Source organism: Phragmites australis, chromosome 6 (assembly GCF_958298935.1).
Source record: "Phragmites australis chromosome 6, lpPhrAust1.1, whole genome shotgun sequence".
Classification (NCBI taxonomy): Eukaryota; Viridiplantae; Streptophyta; class Magnoliopsida; order Poales; family Poaceae; genus Phragmites; species Phragmites australis.
Genome location: NC_084926.1, coordinates 33,578,451 through 33,602,539, shown reverse-complemented (window position 1 = coordinate 33,602,539; position 24,089 = coordinate 33,578,451). Strand labels below are relative to the sequence as shown.

At 42.3% G+C, this 24,089-nt stretch overlaps 1 protein-coding gene across 1 annotated transcript; it reads left to right on the top strand.

Moving 5' to 3' along the window:
• The first annotated feature begins 12,402 nt into the window (after positions 1 to 12,402).
• Positions 12,403 to 15,777, top strand: LOC133922269 (uncharacterized). The gene is made up of 2 exons (XM_062367514.1): positions 12,403 to 14,128; positions 15,569 to 15,777. The coding sequence occupies exon 1, from the start codon at positions 12,469 to 12,471 to the stop codon at positions 14,095 to 14,097; it is 1,629 nt and encodes a 542-aa protein (XP_062223498.1). The 5' UTR covers positions 12,403 to 12,468; the 3' UTR covers positions 14,098 to 14,128; positions 15,569 to 15,777.
• Positions 15,778 to 24,089: the final 8,312 nt, after the last annotated feature.

The following is a 24,089-nucleotide window of genomic DNA, read 5'->3' as shown; positions in this document are numbered from 1 at the left end:
AGCATGTCTTCCAGTCGGTGCCTGTAGAGTATTGGTCGCCAATGCTTTCATCCCGCTGCCGTCGTTTAGATGATGTCGTTTAGGTTAATTTTGAGGTTGCTTAGGTGAAGTCTTTTATTGTAAGAAGTGAACGTTTAATTAAATAAAGTATTACTTTTGTTACTTCACCTATGATGTTCTTATGTGTGTTAAACTTCCTGGGCACACATAAGCCGCACTTGGTTTTGGCCGTTAAAACCGGGTGTGACAAATTACTCGCTCTTTCTTAAGCTATATTGTGATTTATATGTTAGAAAGGCATGTGTTCCGATCTTAGGCACAAAACACGTGCTGGAACTACCGAGATAGTATTGTGATTAATTATTGAGGTTGTGATTATAAATAATGATCCTTCTGATGATTAATTAGAATACTATTTGGACGGTTCCTCACAGCGTGGTATCAGAGCTTGGTTTAATCAAGTAACCTAAACAGCATCCTAAGCATTGTTTAGTAAGTGTGTCAACATCACTAAGCAACCAACTAAATTTCTTTAGTGCATCTCTTGCTAATATGTATAAACTTGCTATCTTATACCCCTAAGTGTAAAGTGTGGATATGAGCGACGCTTAAGTTGTTTGTTTCCGCATTATGATGCATCGACAAAAAAGGTAAAGAATGCATCCCGATGGCGGTAAATATCGAGGGCTCAACCAGTGCGAGGCAGGGGCCTGGTATGTTCCATACGACGAGGATACAGAAAGTGAATACGTTTGCAACAACTATGAATTGTCACTTGTGCGGCAAGATGCACAAGCACCGTTCACGCTACTTATTCTTTCTAGCACGAATGGTGACGATTGGTTATATAAATGCTTGTGATCTTGATATTTGTTGTGGAGAGACGCGCTCGAGAAAGAAGCGGTAGATAGGAATCGAGCATGCATTCATTTTTCCCTATTGCTCATATGCATGCATCTTTCCCTATATACGGTATTAAGGGTCCAAGCAAATGATAACCGGCGAATGCTTTTAGGCTATGAAGGAATTTGACTTTCCCGTCTTCGTCTTATCGTTGCAGCAGGATGAGAACCCTCATAGTCTTGGAGATCTTCACAAGGGTTCTAATGAGAATAAACTCTCCGCTGCCTCCACCGCCAAGCATGGCGGATATGCTCATGCAGATTGAGAACAACGGTCACACTCACACGGTGCTCCTTGAAGTTCTCATGCGTAACACGGCCCCTCAAGGAGGAGGTGGAGCTGGACGCCAACATAACTTCGTCAATTTCTTACGGACTCAATCGGCCACCTTCACGCAAGTTGAGGATCCTCTCGATGCCAACCACTGGCTTCGTACTTGTCACGTCCCAAATTCTTAATCACGCATTTAAGCAAAATCATGCTTCTTAAGCATTATGCTTAATTTTGCGTAATGGTAATTCGGAATACTAATGCACTTTGTTAAAAGTCAATTGGATAAGAGAAAGAAAATTGTGAGAGAAAAGGATAGAAATTGCATTGGAAATACCTATTTTCTCTAACACGTAGGCCCCACACCTCACCCATTCCCTCTCTCAAGTGGGCAGCACCCCACCTGCCCTCTCTCTCCTCCTCTTACTCCCCACGTCCCCACCCGAGCTGCAGCAGCTCCCTTCTCACTCTCCCACTCAAGCTCACTCTCTCTTTTCTCCCAAAATCCGAGCTCAAGTGGAGGATTCAAGGTATGCATGTGGTACCATTGCATTCTCTAGCTCATTATCTACTCATCTATCCAATCCATTTTCGTTTTCGTGGAAGAATTGAGTAGTTCTTGAAGTTCTTGGCGTTCTTGAGCTTTTTGGAGCAAAAATGGAGTTTTGGTCGAAAATGAGCTCTAGAGTTGTGTTGCTGGTTGATGAGTAAGTTCCAGGACCCTTATACTAATCCTAACATTTTCCCTTTAGGCTTGGAAAAAATCACAACTCGAATCAACCAAAAATCCACTCGAGAACAGCTTTTCTGGGCTCACCCGGATATTCCGGACTCACCTGGAGACTCCGTGTTCAGCAGAAATGGTCCGTTGAATTATGTTCAAAATTAGTTTGGGTTTAGGGTGCGAGTTTGGTTTAGAATATTTTGATTGGGGCATATGCATGTTTGTGTAGCACAGATTTGTAAAGTGAGTCAAATCACCCAAGGGGAAAAGTCGTGAAGAACCCATGTCTGTATCACTCGGATAATCCGGTCAAACCCGGAGACTTCGGGTAGTTACGTTATCGAGTAGCCGAGGGCTTCGTTCGGAGCCTCACTCGAAGTGTCCGGCAAATCCCGGATAGTCTGGACCAACCCGGAGGTTTCGGGTTAAGTTAGAGTAGTGGCTAACCGAGAGCCTTCACCGGAGGATGGCCCGAATACTCCGGGCCAGTCAAATAAAATGCAGCAACTGAGCGCCTCTTCCGGAAGTTCACCTGGAGGGTCCGAACCCGAATACTCCGAACCAATCCGGATACTCCGCATGGCTGTTATTTTTCGGATTTCATTTAGATCGTTTAGTATTGCGTTGTTTCGCATATCTATTATTTCTAGCATGTTGTTAAGCTTTGTGGCATACCTTTTTGTACTTCATTCATACTCATTACATTGCACGCATTGATCCTTTTTAGAGAACACCGATTCGTCGATCCCGGAGGCCCAGGGCGATCCCGAGGTGCCTCACCTATTTGAGCCAGTGCATCGAGGCAAGCAACTAAGCATATTGATCCCTCTTGTGTAATTGGATAAGTTTAAAATTGATGAAATATGCTTACGTATGTATGCATGTTTAGTGAGTCAGTGTCAGGTACCAATGGGTAGAACCTATGTCGATTGCATTCTTCTACTTTGAATACTTGTGTATTTACATTCCTTGTAGCCTTGAGATGTTGTCAATGTCTAGGTATGAGTTCGACTTATATGCTTAGCCATGCTTAGGTCATTCGGTAGAAGTCGAATGATGGTGCATCCCGTTGTTTGCGAGCATAGGACCTTCTAATGATTACATACACTTGTTGAGGTTTAGATGGTTGTATGAGTGGTGAGTATGAGACGAGATGTGGGTGGTGCTAGGAGGTGTTTTGTCCTGCTCGGATGTGGAGTTCCCCTGGATAGGTCGGTAGAGGAAACTGGACACCGTAGATCGCTTTGCGTCGGTTAAGCACGGATCGTCAGTGTTGTTGGCTTTAGCACTTACCTTACTCACCACATGCTGATCTAATGGTAAGGCTAGCCGAATACCTTCACAACTGTGGCTTTTTGGCGTGGATATCGACGGTGTGACCGGGCGGGGTTGTAGTGGTACTAGTTTGCTCCGGGTGTAGTTCTAGTACTGCCGCACTGAGCGATGCATGAACCACACGGTTGGGGCTAGTTGGGAAAGGTTGTCATGAGTACCCTCTTGTGTGCACTTTGGTCAGTGGCACAAGCCGAATGGTTCTCGTGTTGTGTGGGTCCAGGAGTATCCCCTGCAGGGTGTATAAACAGTTCGAACTTCCGTGCTCTCGGTAATGAGCATGCTTCTGTCCATCTGCATCGGTCGTAGAGTTTTGAGTATGGTTTGTGGTTCGGTATGTGAGAGATAGTGATGTTGGTTCTTGTTACTTATTGATACACATCTTGGTTACAGTTACATTTGTTCAGTTGTTAGTTGCAGGGCAGTTTTCATATGTTTTGGTTAAGTTTCAGTCGCTCACACATATGTCTAGCATGCTTAGTGCATATGTTTTTCCTAACCTGTGGCTCATCCTTGCTAATGATCTATGCATAATCCTTGGAGTCGAGCTATGTATATGTGCTCTATATGGTTTAAGTCTTGCGAGTACCTTCGTACTCATGCCTGCGCTTTCAGGTACTCCTGCTGCTGAGGAAGAGGCTGGTTTTGGCTACTTCGTGCATGGCAATCTTGGTGGCGGGCAAGAGTAGTGCATCCTACTCTAAAGGGGGTATGTTGAGACGGTGCCTAAGGGTATGTGGCGCCGTTCTCTTTTGTTGTTCATAAGTTTATCTTTCCGCTGCGTAGTTCTTTTGTGGTTAGGAGTTGAGGGGATTTGTTGTAAATTGTTGAAATCAGTTGCATGCTTAATACTTGTAATATAAATGTTTATTACTTGATCTTTATTAAGCTATGTTGTGATGTACATGTTGGAAGGCATGTGTTTCGATCCTTGGGCACAAAACACGTGCCGGAACTACCGGAGCGGCATTCTGCTTAATCGCTAAAGTTATGATCGTGTCAGTGATCGACTTAGTGATTAATTAGAATATTGTTTGGACGTTTCCTCACAATACTATAGAGCAGAAAATCACACTCCTCAGATGTGAAGACCACGAGAAGGCACTTTTCACCACTCATCAACTCCAGGATGCGGCGGGTGCGTGGTGGACCAACTACTTGGCCATGCACCCCACCAACCGTCGAGTGTCTTGGGCAGAGTTACGTCAGGCATTTTGTGATTATCATATCCCCAAAGGGATAATGGAGATCAAAAGGAGAGAGTTTATGGACCTCAAGCAAGGAGGCAGGACCGTCATGGAGTACGTGCAGGTGTTCAACCACCTTGCCCAATATGCGCCGGATGAGGTCACACCGACGAGCGGAAGCTACCACTTTGCCAATAGCCTCACTTCGAAGATGCAAGACTGGCTATTCGCAAATGAGTTCACCAACTTTAACAAGTTGGTGAGCACCTCTCTCACGGTGGAGTTCAAGCTGACGAACCACCAGGAGGAGAAGAAGCACAAGAGGGTCCCATCACCTTCCATGGGCGGGGTTTCTCAATGCACCCACACGGAGAGTCAGCCTCCACCATCTCACATGTCGGCCTGGAGTGCTCCACGGCCGATGTGGATAGTGCAGCATCCATCTTTCTCCACACCACAAGGGCAGCCTCCATGACCCACTTCATCTCAAGGTAGTGTGACAGGTGGTCCCGACGGCCCTTGCTACAACTGTGGGTGGGTGTGTCGGCCACTATGCTCGAGATTTCCCCTACCTAAAGCTGGGAGCCGTGGTGACCGCTTCAAGGCCACCACCCGCTCAATTACTCTACAAGCCTCCCATGCTATAAATGTTCCCAAGCATGGCTGAGTGCGTCACATCACCAACGAAGGGGTCCAGAAGGATGACAGCGTGCTCGTCAGTATGCTACTTATGAATTCTCATCCCATAGTTGTTCTTTTCGATTCTGGTGCATTATTCATAAAGGAGGTTTATTCTTTGGGACACAATAGACTTATCAAGACCCTGCCTTCTGCCTACCATATCAATGCACCCAGGACTAAGTTAATAACCAATCAGGCTGTTCCTAAGGCCAAGATTCTCATTAAGGGAGTTCAGTTTTCTACAAATTTGATCTTGCTAGATACTAGAGGAATGTACGTAATTATAGGAATGAATTAATTAGCCCAATATAGTGCTCAACTTGATTGCGCCAAGAGAATCGTTTCTCTCAAAAGCCCAAGGGGTGAACGGGTTTCTCTTCACCTTGAAAAGGGAGGTCTCCACCTATATGCTCTCAAGGTTGTCACAGTCACAGATCTCCTGAATATTCCTGTGGTTTGTGAATTTCCTAATATCTTCCCAGAAGAACTACTAGGAATGCCACCCGACAGAGCAATAGAATTCTATATTGATCTTGTGCCCATAATGGCCCCGATTTCGAAGAAGTCATATAAGATGCCACTGGACAAGTTAGCAGAAATGAAGAAGCAAATTCAAGAGTTGCTTGCAAAGGGCTTCATTCGTCCAAGCTCCTCACCCTGGGGATGCCCGACGCTCTTTATCAACTAGAAGGATGGTACTCCGCGGATATATGTTGATTACCATCCTCTGAATGAGGTCACTATCAAAAATAAGTATCCACTTCGTAGGATCAATATTCTATTCGATCAGTTGAACGGTGCCCAAGTTTTCTCGAAGATTGACTTGAGGTTGGGCTACCATCAAATAAAGGTCCGACTAGAGGATATTCTGAAGACGGCTTTCTCCACCCGTTACAGACTTTATGAGTTCACCATCATGTCTTTCGGCCTGACCAACGCACCAGCATTCTTCATGTATTTGATGAACACCGTGTTCATGGAAGAACTTGATAAGTTTGTTGTGGTTTTCATCGATGACATTCTTATATATTCCAAGACTAAAGAGGAACATTCTGAGCACCTCCGTATTGTTCTTTGACGACTTCGAGATCACCAACTCTATGCCAAGTTCAGCAAGTGTGAGTTCCGGCTCAAAAAGGTTGGTTTTCTGGGTCATGTCTTATCAGAGAATGGTGTTGCGGTTGACCCAAGCAAGGTGCAGGATGTGCTCAATTGAGTTCAGCCCAAGAATGTCACCAACATCCAAGTTTTCTTGGACTCACGGGCTATTACCGTCGGTTCATCGAGAATTTATCCAAGATTGCCAAGCCTATGACTGAGCTATTGAAGCAAGGCAGCATGTTCGAGTGGTCCGGTGAATGTGATTTAGCTTTCCAAATCTTGAAGAAACTGCTCACGACCGCTCCCGTTCTCGCTCAGCCAGAAGTGGACAAGGGTTTCAACATCTAGTGCTATGCTTCTAGCATAGGCCTCGGATGTGTCCTTATGCAAGAGGGCAGAGTTGTTGCTTATGCCTCATGTCAGTTGAAGAGCCATGAGGTGAACTACCCAACCCATGATTTAGAACTCGTGGCAGTTGTCCATGCCTTGAAAATCTGGCGTCATTATCTATTGGGAAATCTCTGTCGTATCTACACGGATCACAAAAGCCTCAAATACATTTTCACCCAAGCTGATCTAAACATGAGGCAGCGAAGATGGCTCAAGTTGATCAAAGACTATGAGCTAGAAGTTTATTATCACCCTGGCAAGGCGAATGTGGTCACCGATGCCTTGAGCCGGAAAGCTCATTGCAGTTGTCCTATGGTCGAGCCCGGGAATACCACACTTTGTGATGAATTCCAACGGCTGAGACTCGAAATGGTTCTGATGGTTTTCTTGCAAATTTGGAGATCAAATCCACTCTCCTGGATGAGATCAAAGCTGCTCAGAAAGATGATAAGGGCATGGACTAAATCCGAGACAAAGTGAAATAAGGCAAGGCCACGTGTTTCTATGAAGATGGTCAAGATGTTATGTGGTTTGGGAACCGTCTAGTGGTTCCGAAGGTAGAAGCTTTGAAGAAGAAGATACTGGATGAAGCTCATAACTTCCTGCTGTCCATTCATCCAAGGAGCACAAAAATGTATCAAGATCTTAAGCCTAGATTTTGGTGGACTCGCATGAAGCGAGAGATCGCTCAATATGTAGCTGAGTGTGACGTCTGTCGAAGAGTGAAGGCCGAGCATCTTAAGTCGGCTAGTACGCTTCAGCCTTTGCCCATTCCCTCCTGGAAGTGGGAGGAGATCGGCATGGATTTCATAACCGGGTTGCCAAAGACCTCTCATGGGTATGACTCAATTTGGGTCATATTGGACCGACGAAGTCCACTCATTTCTTGCCTGTCAAGACCACCTTTTCGGTCAAGCAATACGCGGAGCTATACCTCATTCAGATTGTTTGCCTCCATGGGATTCTGAGTAAAATCATTTCCAATCGAGGCACTCAATTCACTTCCCATTTCTTGAAGGGCCTTCATGAAGCTATAGCAACCGAGCTCTTCCATAGCACTGCATATCATCCTTAGACTGACGGTCAAACCGAGAGGGTGAATCAAATCTTAGAAGATATGTTGAGAGCTCGTGTCCTCACATATGGGAAGAAGTGGAAATCTGAATAACAGTTACCAAGCGAGCATTGAGATGTCGCTGTTTGAAGCTTTGTATGGCCGACGCTGCCGAATGCCGTTAAATTGGTCCAAATCTGGCGAAAGGGCTTTTCTCGGCCCAAATTTGGTCAAGGAGGTAGAAGAGCATGTTCTGACGATTTGCAAGTATCTCCCACGGCTCAGTCTTGACAAAAAAGCTATGCAGATCGCCGCAGATGAGATCTTGCGTTTGAGATTGGGGATTTCATCTATCTTAAGGTATCGCATCTCAAAGGTATTCGACGCTTTAGAGGGAAGCTAGCACCTCGCTATGTTGGTCCATTTCAAATCATTGCTCAGCATGGAGAAGTGGCCTATCAATTGGACTTGCCTTAGTCCCTCTCCGCCGTGCACAACGTCTTCCATGTCTCTCAATTGAAGAAATGTCTTCGAGTCCCAACCGAAGTCATTGAAGTTGCAAACCAAGAATTGCAGCCGAATCTCTCCTATTGCAAACATCCGATTCGTATTCTTGATGAAGCCAAACGGAAGACGTGGCGCAAGTCAATTAAGTTTCTCAAGGTTCAATAGAGTAATCACTCTGAAGGTGAAGCGACGTGGGAATATGAGGATCGGCTTCACGCTGATTATCCCGAGTTTTTCTCCAAATTGTGAGTGCTGTATTAGTTTCTATTCCTCATAGCATGGTTAAATGGTGCTATATTAATATAAACGTCATGAAACACCCTACATGATATTGAGATGCATTCACTTTTCAGTAGACAAAAGTTCCATCGTTCCCAAGCACCAATCCCTCGAGCCCGAGCCCTGGAAGGCCACCACTATCTCACCGAGCTTCCTCCCACGTGAAGCCCTACCTTTCCCGGTCGGATTACACACGCCCACGTTGTCTACCTCTTCTCTGTGGAATTCCTCCGCCCTCCGCCATCGACCCGCTGCTACAAAGCTCTCCCCGATCGACCGAAAGCTCGGTGAGCTTCCCCTAGCTCTCTTCCTCCTTCCGTATTTTGGGCTTAGCCCGTGGTCGGCGCGCCTCCCGTTGTACAACCATGCGGCGCCTACCTGCTACGCACGTCACTGGCCAAGTTGCCGCCGGGCCCATCAGCCGATAGCCGCGCTGTTGAGTCTGCATGCCCTCGTAGATGTTGTAGGAGCTTTCGGTTGAGTCGATCTCATCGTCATTTCGTCGCTGGCACACTGAACCAAGTCGCCGTCGTGCTTCATCCACCGTGCACCGTCGCTTGCTGCCTTCTGGCCATCACCATCGACCAGGTGTGCCTTGATCAGAACCACGTGCATCTGCTGAAGCCATTGTTGCCCTCCTTCGGCCGTGGCTCGCCACCGTTCGCTGCCAGCAAGGCCAGCCGAGCCGGCCGGCTGGAAGCGGCACGGTGCAGCCGGCCTTGGGTCAATTTTGACTCGGGTCAACCCGTCAGGCCCCACTGTCAGCCGCAGGGGCAAGCCGGTGCCTAGTGCAAAAAGGGATTAGGCCCTTTTTATATTCAATTAAATTCAAATAAATTGGCTAAAACATTGTAAAATGCATAAGAAATAAAATATAGCTATGAAAATAGTGAAACCAATTTTGCTAGCCTTGTATTATCATACTCTACATGATAAAAATATTATCAACCATGAAATATGTACTGGAATTGGTTTAATTAATGAAGAAAGGTTTTAGCTTTGTTAATTCATAATTAATTATTGATAACTCCCAAATTGATGTGGTCAATTTTGTTAATACTATTTTAATATACCCTGTGCAGCAAAAATAATCACCTAGATGTTAGATATGATTAAATTCCTATTTAGGGTTAAGCTTTGTATTAAGCTTAATTAATCCAGGAAATGATTAGATGCTTAACGATAATTCAAACTAAGGAAAACCTTTAATCCTTTAAAACTTATGCATGATGCATTGCATCTCCACTGTTGCCATACACTGTGGAGCATCCGTCATTGCATGTCATTCATGCTCATCATTGCATGCATTCTTCAGTAGTGAACGAAGGTCTCGAGCATGACGTGAGCGCGATCGAGGACATACTGCACCCTTTGTTCAAATTAAATGGAGTCTAAATTGATAAATTATGCTTTATGTATGTTTGCATGTGTTGAGTCCAGTGTTGGGCTGATATGGGTATAATCTATGTTGATGATTATCTCTACCTTGACTTATTGATGAATCCTTATCCTTGTAGCCTTGATGATATAGTTGGTGTCTAGCTTCAAGGATTATTCGAAATTCTTAGCAATGCTTAAGTCCTCGGTAGAAGTCGAGCAACAGTGCTACCGTTGTTCGCGAGCCTAGGGCTTAATCACCCCCTTGTGTGTACTTTTGCGAGTAGCATAAGCCGAATGGTCCTCGAGTCATGTGCTGCAGGGAGTAAAAATATTTCAAAATGTCGCGCTCTCGGTCATGAGCATGCGTCCATTCATTTGCATCGGTTGTAAAGTTTACGAATGTAGGATAAGGGTATGGTATGATGGAAATAGTCGGTGGATATTGTTGATGGGATACTATGGTTCTTATACATACATGCTCAAGTTGTAGATTGCAGGGTACACTAGTATGTCGGTTAAATATAGATACTCACATGTAGTTGTCCAGGTTGCTTACCGCATATGTTTTACTTAACCATGTGGCCTTACTCTTGCTAATAGCTCAATACATGATCCTTGGAGCTAGGCTATTTATATGTACCCTATATGGATTAAGTATTGCGAATACCTTCGTACTCATGCTTCTCTTTCAAGTTCTGCTAGTAAGGGTGAGAAGGTGTTTGGCTACTTCGTACCCGCCGATGCAGGTGGTGGGCAAGAGTAGTGCATCCTACTATGATGAGGTGTAGCTTTTGGGTGGAGCCTAAGGGCATATGGCTCCACTCTCCTTTTGTTGTTGTTAAGGTTTTAATCTTCCACTGCGTAATTTCTCTTTTGTTGCAAATTGTTGTAAATGATCATGCTTAAGAACTTGTATTATAACTTGAGTTACTCGCTATTTCTTAAGCTATATTGTGATGTACATGATGGAAAGGTATGTGTTCCGATCTTGGGCACAAAACACGTGTTGGGATTACCAAGATGGTATTCTGCTTAATCATTGAAGTTGTGATTATGAATAATGATTCTCCTGATGATTAATTAAAATATTGTTTGAACGGTTTCTCATATATCCTAATTAATTCGAGACAGATGGGGACTAGGAAGAGCACAGAGCCGAGGGTGATGGAGTTATTAAGTGCGTTAAACAACTACTACCTCCACTTTACGCAGGTTGTCTTGTATGTCTGAATATTCAGGGTATTTTTGTTTGGACTTTTGCTTCTAGATTCTCTGAAATGCTGTGCTTTTGGGTTTTCTGAAAAGCTAATTTTGGATTTTAGCTGTTGGATTTTACAATAATTTTTTAGCTTCTCAACACACTACTTCTCAGAAAATCTACTCTCAGCTAGCTTCTCAACTTCTAATTCATTTCCTCATAAGCAAGCTTCTGGTTTCTCTGGAAACTACTTTTTAGCAAACCCGTTTGTTTGGACTTCTAACTTTTGAACTTCTGATAGAAACAAAAGCCAGAAACAGTGGAAACAAACAAGCCCTCGGTATATGTTCAATTTAGTGTGCGTTTTTGGCTGATATTGTGTTGAGGACTTGAGGTAGTGACTGTTGAGTGCTCTTAATGTCTGTTTCACCCTTAGCTTCACACTGTTCCCTAGTCCTATCAGCAGCTCCAGCAACACCGGAGCAAATTGGCACCACCATAATTACTGGCATCGGCTTTCTCTCCGAGGCCTCCACGTTGGAGGCCTTCCTGTCCGGGCTCTTAGCATCATGCACCACCACCGTATCATGCTTCTCCTCATCTACCTCTTGCCACGGGCTCAGTCACTGGGCTACACACAAGGCAACTTACACAAAGTGGAGGTAGTGGATGAAGAACGCCTCAGTGTCTCATTCATCCTCAGCTTCGCACTATTCCCACACCAATATAAGCACAATATCAACTAAAACGGGGAAGCATTTAGCTAAGCAGTTGCATTTTTCTTATGTATACAGGGATTTGCATTTTTTTTTCATGTGGTTGCCGTGGTTACACATTTGATCCAAAGTTCTGTAAATCTAATCTAACGGTATATAATTTCTTACTGATACACATTTGACGGAGCTATCTCAAAGCCATACATAACGTGGGTTGCTTAACGGCAGTTAATTGATTTCGTTTTCACAGGGGAGAGCGAGCGCCTGCGGACAGAGCCAGCGCCCCATGTACAGGCATTCGATGCTTCGACCAAACCAGTGGAGGCGAGCACTTGGGCAAAAGTTAAAAAAATAGCTAGTGTGTGTCGCGTCTGTATTAGACAGATAGACGCTTAAACGAGCTCCTAATTTCATTTAAACATTTAAGCATCTATACAATAGTTGTTTTCGTTGTAGTTTAAAGGTCTTGTACGGCTGCTCGGTGATTCTCTGTCTTTAAGCAGCTATGTAAACGTCTTTATATTTTTTTTATAAGTAAACGTCTTTATATTGTACATGGTCTTGAGATAGCTCCGTTAGACTTATCCTGTGCTGGCTGGACCGAACCCGGTCGGCTCAGCCGACTCGGTCCTTCGCCATCCCATTCCTCCTCAAACCCAGCGAAGCGGCCGACCGAACCGACCCAACCCTCCCCAGTCCCCCCGCTCCATTCTCCACCCCCAATCCCCGAACCCTAGCGCCGCGCCATGGCCCGCAAGCGCCGCGCCCCCTCGCCCGCGCCGCCGCCGCCTCCTCCTCCGCCGCAGGAGGAGTCGTCCTCCGAGGAGTCCGGCTCCTCCTCCGAGGAGGAGCCTCCTCGCGCCGCAGCACCCCAAAACCCCTCGCAAAACCCTCGACCCGCTCCCTCCGCCGCCGACTCGTCGGAGGAGGACTCCGAAACAGACGCGCATGCCTTCCAGCTGCGCCAGGTCGCCCGCTCCCCGAGCAAGGCGCCGGCCCCGGCCCCCCAGCCCGAATCCGACGACGAGGAGGAGGGCGAGTCGTCGGAGTCGGAGCCCGAGATCCCAAAGCCGGTTCAAAAGAAGGCGGCGGCACAGAAGTCCAAAGCGGAGCAGGACAGGAAGAGGTCCGCGCCTGAGCCCGCTCCGTCCGGCAAGGCCAAGAAGGCCAAGGCTGCGGCGCCTGAGGCTACTCCGCCTAGCAAGTTGAAGAAGTCCAAGGCCGAGTCAGAGAAGACGGCGGTGGCGCCTGAGCCCATTCCGTCCGGCAAGGCGAAGAAGCCCGGATCCAAGCTGGAGCACCCTGCGCTTGATCCCTCGCCGTCCATTAAGTCTGAGAAGCTTGCGAGGACTCTGCGCACATGGACAAAGGATGATGAGATGAAGATCTTAGAGGTCCTTGCCACGCATGTCAAGAGTGAGGGCGTGCTGCCAAAGACCGAGTACCTTCTTGGTGCCCTTCGTGACCGCCTCAACAGGAAAAACTGCAGCTACACGGACATGTATGAGAAGGTGCGAAGGCTCAGGGAGCGTTATGAGAAAGCAGTGAGCACGGGCACACTGCCAAGTGAAGAGGATGAGCTCCAGATGTATAATCTCTCAGAATCAGTCTGGGGAGAGAAGGCAAAGGAGGCTATCGCTGCCGCTACATCTCAAAATGATGGCATTCTGAAAAAGAGTAAGAAGGGACAGGCAAACAAAGAGAAAATGGATGGAAATTCAAAGGATGCCACGTCGAAGGAGACCGTCACCAGTATCGCCAATCGTGATGGTAATACTCAGAAAGGGAGTAAGAAGGGGCAGGCCATCAAAGAGAAAACAGATGGAAATGTAAAGAGCAGGGTGTCTAAGGAGGCTACCACTACTGCTACCCCGAGAAAGAGTAAGAAGCATGGAAATCACAAAGAGGAATGGGATGAAGATGCAAAGCGCACGCTGAAGGAAGCCACTACTGCCACTCAAAATGGCGGTGCTTTGACCAAGAGCAAGAGGGGGAAGACTGACAAAGAGAAGATGGACAGAGGTACGCAGAGTCTCGTGCCAAAGGCAGCCACAAGTGCCACTCACAATTGTGGCACCCCGACTAAGAGTAAGGAAGAGGAAACAGAAAGAGATGCTAATGTGCAAGGCATGCACAGGGGTTTTGATGACTTGCAGAAGTTGTATTCCAACCTTGCTGCTTATGTGGAGATAATTGAGGTGCAGCATCCATGCGGGGAGACTCTGAAGAGAGCATTTGAGTTTATTGGTGATGAGAAGGCACATGCTCTGGACTCGAAGATCAAAAAGCAAAGAATTGCGGAGGCGAAGGTGCAGATCCATCGAGCGGACATAAAGAAGCAGGTTCTCAATACATTGATCAGCTTGGTGGACTAAACCTTTGTGGTGTTCTCAAGCTTATTATGTGGTATACCATTCTACTTGAGTTATTATGTTTCCTTTTGATCTATTGAAGAATTATCATAACTCAATGTGTTAGAGTTTAAATGTGTCAAGAATGGAATTTCACTTCTCAATCAATTATTGAAATATTGCAATCCTCTATAGTAAATGAGTTTTGACATACTTGCAATTAAAATTTGATCCAACTTCATCACATATCTCTATAAAAGAAGTATATCCACATTGGGCACATGGACATTGTGTGGGAGTTTGATTGAACATGTACCAAACTGCCCTTGTGTAGGGACTGAGGAGGCAGTCAATTTGTCAAGGGAGGCAGAAGATCATTGTAGCATCTCATGAATTTTGCTCTTACTAAAATGTCTAGCTTCAACTTTAGTCTAATGCATGGTTATTTACTAGATTGTTAACCACAAAATTTTGTAGTAAGTTTCAGAATTAACCCATGAGTAATCAGTTTTAACTTTTGAGTTGGAATTTCTCTGCAATAATGACGTGTAATGCTTTTCATTAAATGCTGCAGCACTTGATGAAAGTTGTAACTAGTGTATTTAGATGAATTTCGTATTGTAGAATTCTCAATTCTAGTAACTTTAACTGTTATTAAGTGCCACTAATATTAGTGGCATAAACATTTGAACATATGTTTCACCTTGAAAGCAACTTGTATGTCAGTAGTTGATCAGTTCAGTGGTTTACTATCTGTTAGAGCTCAATTTGGCATGGTTGTTCCATTAAGGTTACTGAGACAAGCTACAGTTACAATTTTTTAGAAGTTGATAATTGGTTCCGACAAGATAATTGGTAAATGGTAATTAATCTGTCCTGTCTAGTAGATAAGACTTGATTTCTCAAAATCCCTACACTTCTAGTTTGATATGAGCACAGCGGACAATAAACTATGTTCAGTGTTATTGTAGCTCAATTTGGGGTCTTGATACATGAAATGATTTGGTGAGGTTCAGCACAGATTCACTGTGAGCCTCTTAAACCATGTTTCTGGACCTCAACTTGGGGTCTTGATACAAATGATTTGCAAGCTTAAATTGTAATTTTGATATCTGTGTGCATTGTTAACTTGAGGATGATAAACAGCTTACGTTTCACATCTTTGCTGATCAATTTGGGATCTACTTTAAAAAGTGATCCAACTCAATATTATAGCTGAATGTTATTCTACCCTGCTCTGCCACCATGGACTCATTCAGAGCTCTTACGGGCCAAAAAATCTGTCCATGGGCACGTGCACACACACTTTGATATTTGATCTGTGTGAACCTTGTTTGTCCATAACCCCATTTCCGTTTCTATACTTCAATTGTATTTTTATGTGAGACATCTGTGCTTGCTGGGTAATCTACATTGCATTTCATCTTTTTACTTTAATTTATGATGTTCAATTGTTGATGCGCTTACACGAGTCCTATTCATTGTTCATAATCAGATGGCTGGATAGAAGATTCAAGCTGCAAAGGGTGATTTGGTATGAATTTAAGGGGTGAGATGCGAAGTGTTTAACCGGAGGCGATTTATGTAGTTGTCAGCAAATATCATGTGAGTGTTAGTGATGAGATGTTTGTATTTCTTCTAGGCTATTGATTAAGCTGTTGATTCTGCCAATCTTTATGACGTCCCTATGAGCATTTGGCCTTAGCAGGTATACTTAGAGTCTGTTTGTTTGGACTTCTGGCTTGTCTGAAAAGCTGTACTTTTAGCTTCTCTGGAAAACTGCTTTTGGATTTTAGCTGTTATATTTTTGGATTTTAGCTGTTGTATTTTACAATAATTTTTGGCTTCTCAGCACACTACTTAGAAAAGCTACTTTTAATTAACTTTTTAGGTTCTAGTTTATTTTCTCAGAAGTAGGCTTTTGACTTATTCAGAAGTTGGTTTTTAACAAATCCGTTTGTTTGAGCTTTTGATTTTTGGATTTTGATAGAAGCCAGAAGCAGTATGAAACAAACATGTCTTTAATGTGGTGCTGAAATTTTCAAAATGTCTAATAACTACTTCGAATCGAAACTATTTTTCGTCATGACCTGTAGTCCACATGATTTCAAGTAGTTTTGTTCTGTTACAGTGCAAGATATGTTTTGTGAACTATGTATGCTGCTCAAGTCTCAAATGAGCAGTCGGTGGTTTCTAAGTTGTGCCATCTTGCTGGGTAAGAAGCGTGAGCTGAGTACCTACACTTGTTATAGCAAGTTCGCAAACCAGAGGAGATAGAAACCGTGCGTGATCGCCGTTGACCTCGTGCCCTATGGCTTCGCCGCATGACTCCAGTAGAGGGGGTGAGACTGGGAATTCATTTTGCTTTGAACAGCAAGTGCTAGACATTGGAGCATTTTGCGTTTTCTGCTCAGCATGGTTCCCTTACCTCTAGGGTCTATTGTAGAACACGATTGCATATAGTAGAAAGTGTAGATCGAGTGGATAGAAATGAATTAACTTTCATTGATGTATTTGGTTTACATATATACATGTTAGAGAGGTGCCTATTGATGGCAAGCAGGCAACCATACATATATGATTTGATGATCATAAATAGGTTATAAACTAGTGATCGACTCATCTGAACTTTACAATTCTCGAAGTCTTTACATACCAATTCCACAAATATATTTCTGTAATATTAAAGTGAACAATAACTTAATGAATAAATCTGCTGGATTTTCACATGACTTCGTTTGCAAGATATTTTGCGGTAGTATACTCTGTGATATTACACTTTATATAATATATATGCATTTGAGTAATACAAGTAAAATTATCTTTATAGATAATAATATATGATTTTGATGAATCAATACCATACAATTTTTGTATGTGGTTAATCATTATGTGAAGACATACATTCATGTGGTGTCTCATATAATTATTTCAGAATGATTAGTGGAATTAGCTATAAAAATCTATTTTGATGACTTCTATGAAAATGCTTTTCCACTATATAAGAATATAAAGTCTGTATATGATCTGGTATTAAGGGGATCAGATAAAATAGCCAGTATATGTATATCTAACCATAGTCATGTCTTGATTTTTCTGATTAAATAATCCAAGATTCTTTTGTACCTTAGAGATATCTAGTGATATCCTTTTCTCCTGCTCAATGACATTTTGTTGGAATTGCACTATGTTTAACTAGCAATTTACCTGCAAATGCAATATCAGGTATGCTGCAATTTGCAAGATATATCAGTGCTACAAAGGTAATGAGATATGAAACTCCAGGTCCTAATATCTCTTCATCATCTCGAGATTTGAATATATCTTTATCTATTTCAAGGGATTGAATGACCATAGATATTTGCATGATATATCCATATTGAATATCTTCTAGATATATACAGACTAGTATACAAGTATTTATGAGAAAATATGCTTGACCTAAGAAAAAATTGGTTTTATTCAAATATTTCATCTCAAATTCCATCTTAAGATGGTCACAAGCTTCTTGTGTATTTTTGAAGATATTGAGATCATCTATATACACTGAGACGATACAAAATCTAATTGAGGATTTCTTTATAAACATATATGAGCAATCATCATTATTTGAGTAACTCTTTTACAGAAGAAACTCACTCAGTCGGTTGTACCATATTTTATCTGACTGTTTTAAGTCATAGAGTGACTTTACACATTACATGTTACGATTTACTTTGAAATTCAAAATTTTAAGTCATTAAGAGACTTTCATATATTATTTCCGAATCAAGTGATTAGATCATGCCAATAATATTTAATATCAGAACGTTACTCCACTCATAACTAGATGTTATATTACATAAAAATCTATGTCGAGTCTCCGCATGAGCACTTCTGCTACAAACGCCGCTTTATATCTCATCACCTCATTGTTTTCATTCCGTTTGCAGATAAAAACTCATTTTGATCCCATTGTGAAGGTATTTTGGGAAGTAGGTATTATTGATGTAAATACCTCTCTTTTCATAAGCGAATATAATTTTGCCTCAATTATCTCCTTCCATTTGATCTAGTCTGAGTGCTTCAGGCACTCTGCCATGGCCTATGGTTCTGGATGTACCTCAAGGTTTTTTTTTATCTATTTTGAAGAGAAATAAATGTCGACAATTGTAGTCTTTCTATTATATGATTCTTTTGAATCAATAAAATTTATTGATATTTCATTTAGCCCTTCCAACTCCTCGTGATTTCACACAATAATAGAGTTATGGTATTCTGATGTCCTAGCACCTAAAGCAATGCACACATTTGTGTCGAGTCTTGTATGTAGAGCATCTGTAGGCCTTGTATATTGAGTATTCATAAGGTGTCTATCTACTTCAGGTTGATTTATATTTACTATTTTAGAAGTTAATTTTTTTTATTTCCATGGATGCTTTTAATAAACATTATCTCTTGTGATCCTACTTCTCCCACTCTTATTTTTATTTTAGAGTTGAGTGATTTTATTAGGTACATCCACTCCTTCTAGCACATTGATTGTATGGATATGATTTAGTGACATATTTGTTGTCAGTAAATTCATTTGACAGATTATTTGCAATGTGTTGCAAATATATTGATCTATGAACTTATTGCCTTTATGTAAGGATTGAATGTATGTGATATTCAAATCTATTTGGCATTCATTGTGGTACTTGTGGTCCCCCCTAATGCTTGGAAGTTGACATAATTAGTGTACCAAGCTGTGAATAAGTCCCCTGATATAGCTAAATAGATGGTCGTGCAATTAAGTTTATGATTGACAGATAATTATATCTCATATAGATCAATTCTAGAGTTATGGTCGTGCAATTAATTTTAGGTCTCTCTGATGAGAGATTTCAGCTAGACCATTTAGTATGCACATAAGGCACTAAGTGCTCCACGCTAATGTCTAAGGCCATTCAATAATCATTAAAAGCACATGAAGTCAATTTAATAACATTATTCATTTCAATGGATTTAATCCTATGTTTAGGATAATTTGCTCTTAATTGGGTAATTTGAGCAATAAATTTGTAGATGCATCTATTAACACCATAAAATATCTTAATAGTCAAGATAATGATCGAATAAGACCAAATATATATCCTTGAATGTGTTCAAAGAAATTAAGTGGTTCATTTTTAATTTTAAGGTAAGAGGGCCTTAAAATTAATTTCGAGGCACATAAGGTGCACATAAAATCTGAGGACTTTTTAGAATTTTGCTTTATTTTGTGACCAATAGAATTGCCGATAATTTTTCTTATCATCTCTAAATTTGAATGTCCAAGACGATAATACCAAGTCTTGAATTTATCAAGAACTAAAAAATTATTGTGTAAGCAACATGTGTGACAGGATTGATATATGTATAATACAATCCAGATGATGTGAAAGAAATTTTCTCAAGCGCTTGCTTGTCATATGCGTTAGATTTGGTGATAAATAAATATTCATCGCCATTCTTAGTTTGGTATATGAAAATCATTTAGACTGATGTCTTTATAACTGAGTAAGGTATGAGTTGAATTAAGATATAAGAGTGCATCATGATCACTAATTATGTATCGTAGGGAGAAAACTTGTGGCTCAATCCAAATCCACAATTAATATATCACGTTCAGTGATGGCCATAGCATTTCCATGTTTCAGAGTATGGAAATATATTTGCTCCCAGAAAATTGTATTAGTGGTATAATTTTCCACTAAACAAATTTCGTCTTCCATCTAATTTCTTCTCATAAAATTTATATGTATATACAAGAAAATTCTATAAGAATTTAACTCATATATAGAATACATAAAGTGATGGTTTTATTGAGTATCATATCTCGAAAGACACTATTGTATATAGTTATATACAATATCATGTAGAATTATATAAGTCATATGATATTTTGGAGAATATTAGGAGACTAATTGAGATCTCCCAACATATCTTGGGGAATAAATTTCACAATCATGGCATATACACCCAGGATATCATCCTCCTTCTACTGAACCAAATCATTTTTCTTTACCTGAGGATGGTTCGAGAGCAGCCCATTGGCAGAGTGCCTTCTGGTTGTGCATTGAAGTGAGCTTCAAGCTTATCCCTTTTAACTTGCTTGCCTTTTTCAATGGATTTGAGATATAAATCCGCCAAAAGTTTGGGAGTCTGGCATTTGTTTGTACGATGATTCATACGTCCACACAGTTGACAAACTTGAGAGTAGTCAATATTATCATTTATGCTGAAATGATCTTTGCATTGTGCAATTCCACTCTTTTTCTACATGTTGGAAAACCTTCACTTGCCATTGGATTTCCTGTTGTTCCGTTTATGGCCACGAAATTTGTATCATCAGTGTTAGTATGTACATCAGGGAGGGCGTTGCACCCGTTGGGTGATTTTGATGATGATATTGTTGTTGCAATATCTAGAATGATGGATGAAAATTGCATAAAGTTTTCACAATCATCCAAAACCGTGTGATCACAGAATCTCAACGAAGAACATATTTTGTGAACTTAAGAGTTATATCGGGTAGTATAACAAATTGTTGCTCATAACACTCCTAGAGGGAGAGTGCAAGTGGATGTTCCTCCGTTAAATACTCATATTTGAGATCTGGATGGAGGTTATGCCATATAAATACAAAGTTACATATTTGGAATGCTCGGGAATAGGATTGCCATTATCTAGTGGTGGAGTTATGGTGGCAATATACTTTCAGGCAGTCAAATTGATTTTGACGTCCATTGCCCAGGTTAAGTAATTGTTGTCATCCAATGTAAGTTATGTTAATTCCTTTTTGGAAATATTAGCCATATCCCATATTAAATGACAATATATTAATTTACTAAGAGAATAAATTAATAGCAAATATTTCAATAGATTAAAAATGCTATTCAAAATATGTCAATAGGACAAATGATGTAGACCTTTAATATAGAATAGACGAAATATTCACTGCTAATGTATTGGACTCTACTTCTAAAGAAGTAGGTGACATGTAGTCACTGCCAAATACATAGGCTTTGCACATGTGAAATATTGGAAAAATACGTTGAAGGTAATCAACGTATGGTGTAGACCTCGCAGTAGTAAGCGAGCAACTCATTTCTATAACATGGACTTTATCCAATTAAGGTGGACAATACTACAATCACAGCTAATGTTATAGGCTCTACTATGGACCTATTTGGTTAGGCTGATGCTTTTGGCTTTTGGGCTGAAAAGCTGGCTTTTGGTTTTTGGCTTCTAGCTGATGGCTTTTTTCTATTGACTTTTGTAATAATTTTTTAGCTTCTCAGTACATCAAAAGTCAGAAAATCTCCTCTCCGCTTTTAGTTTATTTCCTTAGAAGCTAGCGTTTTAGCTTTTCAAAAGCTAGCTCAACAACCAGCCGTTTGGTTAGGCTTCTGGCTTTTGACAAGCAAAGTCAGCAGAAGCCCAACCAAACACAGCATACCTTGTATTTTGCCAATATTCTATGAAAAATGTAATAATCAAATTGATAAGCATTTTTAATAATTTCTTATGAATTATTTAAGTAGAAGCTCAAATAAATAATAATAGAAAAATATTATTCCAATTAAAAATGTGAAATAAAAGATTGCATGGAATAATTGAAAATGTGTAAAATATTGTAATATATTAATTTTGTTTTATGCAATAATACGCATTTTTTATGCAATTTCTAAGAACCTGTGGGGCTGAAATGCATGAAAGTATTGTATAACAGAGGTTATATTATATCAGCGCTTAATATATTGGCAACCCGAGGGGTTTTATGCAGTAGTACATATCACTATGCAATTCCTTATGACTTGAGGGTCTGGAATGCATATTTACATGATGTATATATATAATATAGTGCAATACATTTTTAACGAGAGGGTTTAAATGTAAAAATACAAGAGTCGCTATATTATTTGTGTGAATACACAAAAAATAGGGGGTCTTTTAGTAGAAAGATCACAAGCCTCAGGCAGCTAGCCGAATGGGCCAAGTCAACTTGGGCTGAGGCTCAATCAGCCTAGGCAGGGGGGGGGGGGTTGAGCCATATAAAATGGTGTATGGGTGGGTTAGGGTTTCCGCCCCCACCCGCTCGGTGCCTAGGAGCCATCGTCGTCATGGGCATTAAAGCCGCTTGTTCACGCTTGCCCGTCAGAGGCTAGAGACACAACCTTGAGGGCCGAGAGTGCCGCCAGGAGGAGCGCGGTCGACTGGCGTGGAAACTGCTAGTCACCATCAGGTAAGCCATCGGCGTGGCCGCCAATAGATGTAGCCGGTGGTACGGTTGGCCGCCGCCAGCTTACACGGTGCGAGCGGTTGCCGCCCTGAGGGCATGCGTCGCTGCCGGCATGTGCTGCCAAGCGGAGGAGCACCGCGTCTTCGTTGCCTGAGGAGGGCATGGTCGCCGCTAGGTGCAACAAGTGCCGCCGGATGGGTGTGGCCGAGGCTGGATTCGTCCGAGCACCACCAGAGGGCCGACGTCGGTTGGCAGACAGCCATCATGAGAGCAAGTTGCCGCTGCCAGTGAAGAAAAATGTGCGCTAACGATGCAAGTTGACGTCTGGGATGTGTTGTCATCGCCTTGCCGTCCCCATGATGTCGTCAATGGAGTTGACGAAGCCCGTGCAGCCATAGAACATGGCAAGGTTGATAGCGCATGATCTGCCGTCTCCAATTGGTGAGTTCGTTAGTCGGTGTTCTTGTTGTTGGAGATGCGCGTGCACTGGTGCAATGTGTCTTCCGGTCCTGCGTCGTGCTGATAACGTATTGTAGAACACAATTGCAAACAGTAGAAAGTGTAGATTGGATATAGAAATGAGTTCATTAATTTTTATTAATGTATTCAGTGTATATATATAATGTTAGAGAGGTGCCTGTTGGAGAGGTATCTCTCCCCAATAGATGCAAGGTAGCAACCGCCTATTGCTGTTGTGGCTTTGTATCGATCAATTGCAACAAGGTCCTTGCTTTGGCACACCCTAGGAGAGGATCGATATACTCTGGTCTGTGGATGCCCAGCTCTGATGCACCTTCCGACAAGAGGCTGGCTTCACAGAAAGACCCATCTGATGAGAGGAATGAGACGACAGATCAGGCGCTTGTCAACCAGGCGGCAAGCATTATAGATGAGGCCGATGTCCAAGAAGGAAATGATGGTTCTCAATGTTTCAGAGCATTGCGAATGACATCGCACTGCAACCTTTGAGCAGTCCCCCTTTTTCCAAAAATGCTCGAGCATTCCTAGTTAACAATGTGTAACAAACGGCCGTGAAAAAATACGTGATAACTTTAGTCTTCACTCTTCAGTAGCGGATGCTCATAGTATTGCATCCTAAAGAAGTACAAAATACTTGGGCACCCACCTGAGCTGAATTTCCCCATCCTTGTCTACAGGGACTCCGACTGCGGTGGCAAGGTCGCACTAGTGAAGCATCCAACTGACAGGTATTGCTGATTTCCAATCCCCTTTGCCATTGCGACGAGCACCATAACAGACAGCAGTAGAGTTTTGGGTGTTCCAAGTGTGCCACAGTTCTATGAGTCTGTACTGCATATTTTCAATGCCTTCGTTTTCCTGTGTATAATTTGAGGGTTTCTGTCATATTGCATTGTCTCGAGCACTACCTACGTGTTTATGTGCATCTCTTTCAAGTAAGGTGCTCAAAATCTGCCCTTCTCTATTTAGTGCACACAACCTGCTCGACAGAATGTCTCAATGACGTTCTCGGGTACATGTTTAGGTGGCAAGAATTAGTTGCTATGCTTCATAGGTTGCGAATTGGTTCTCTAATTTTGGATCAGGTGGACCGAAGCTGGATCATCAACTCCGCGCCCTTCACTCCCGCCTTCATCAACGGGGTGTTCATGCGATCTGTCGGATGGAAATTCGGTGCAGACGACAAGATAAGCTCAGGTCTGAAGCAGAAGTGGAAGATCACATTTACATCCATGGCATGTCTATCACATACACCAGATGCGTTTCCATGGGGAACCACTCCATGAACCGA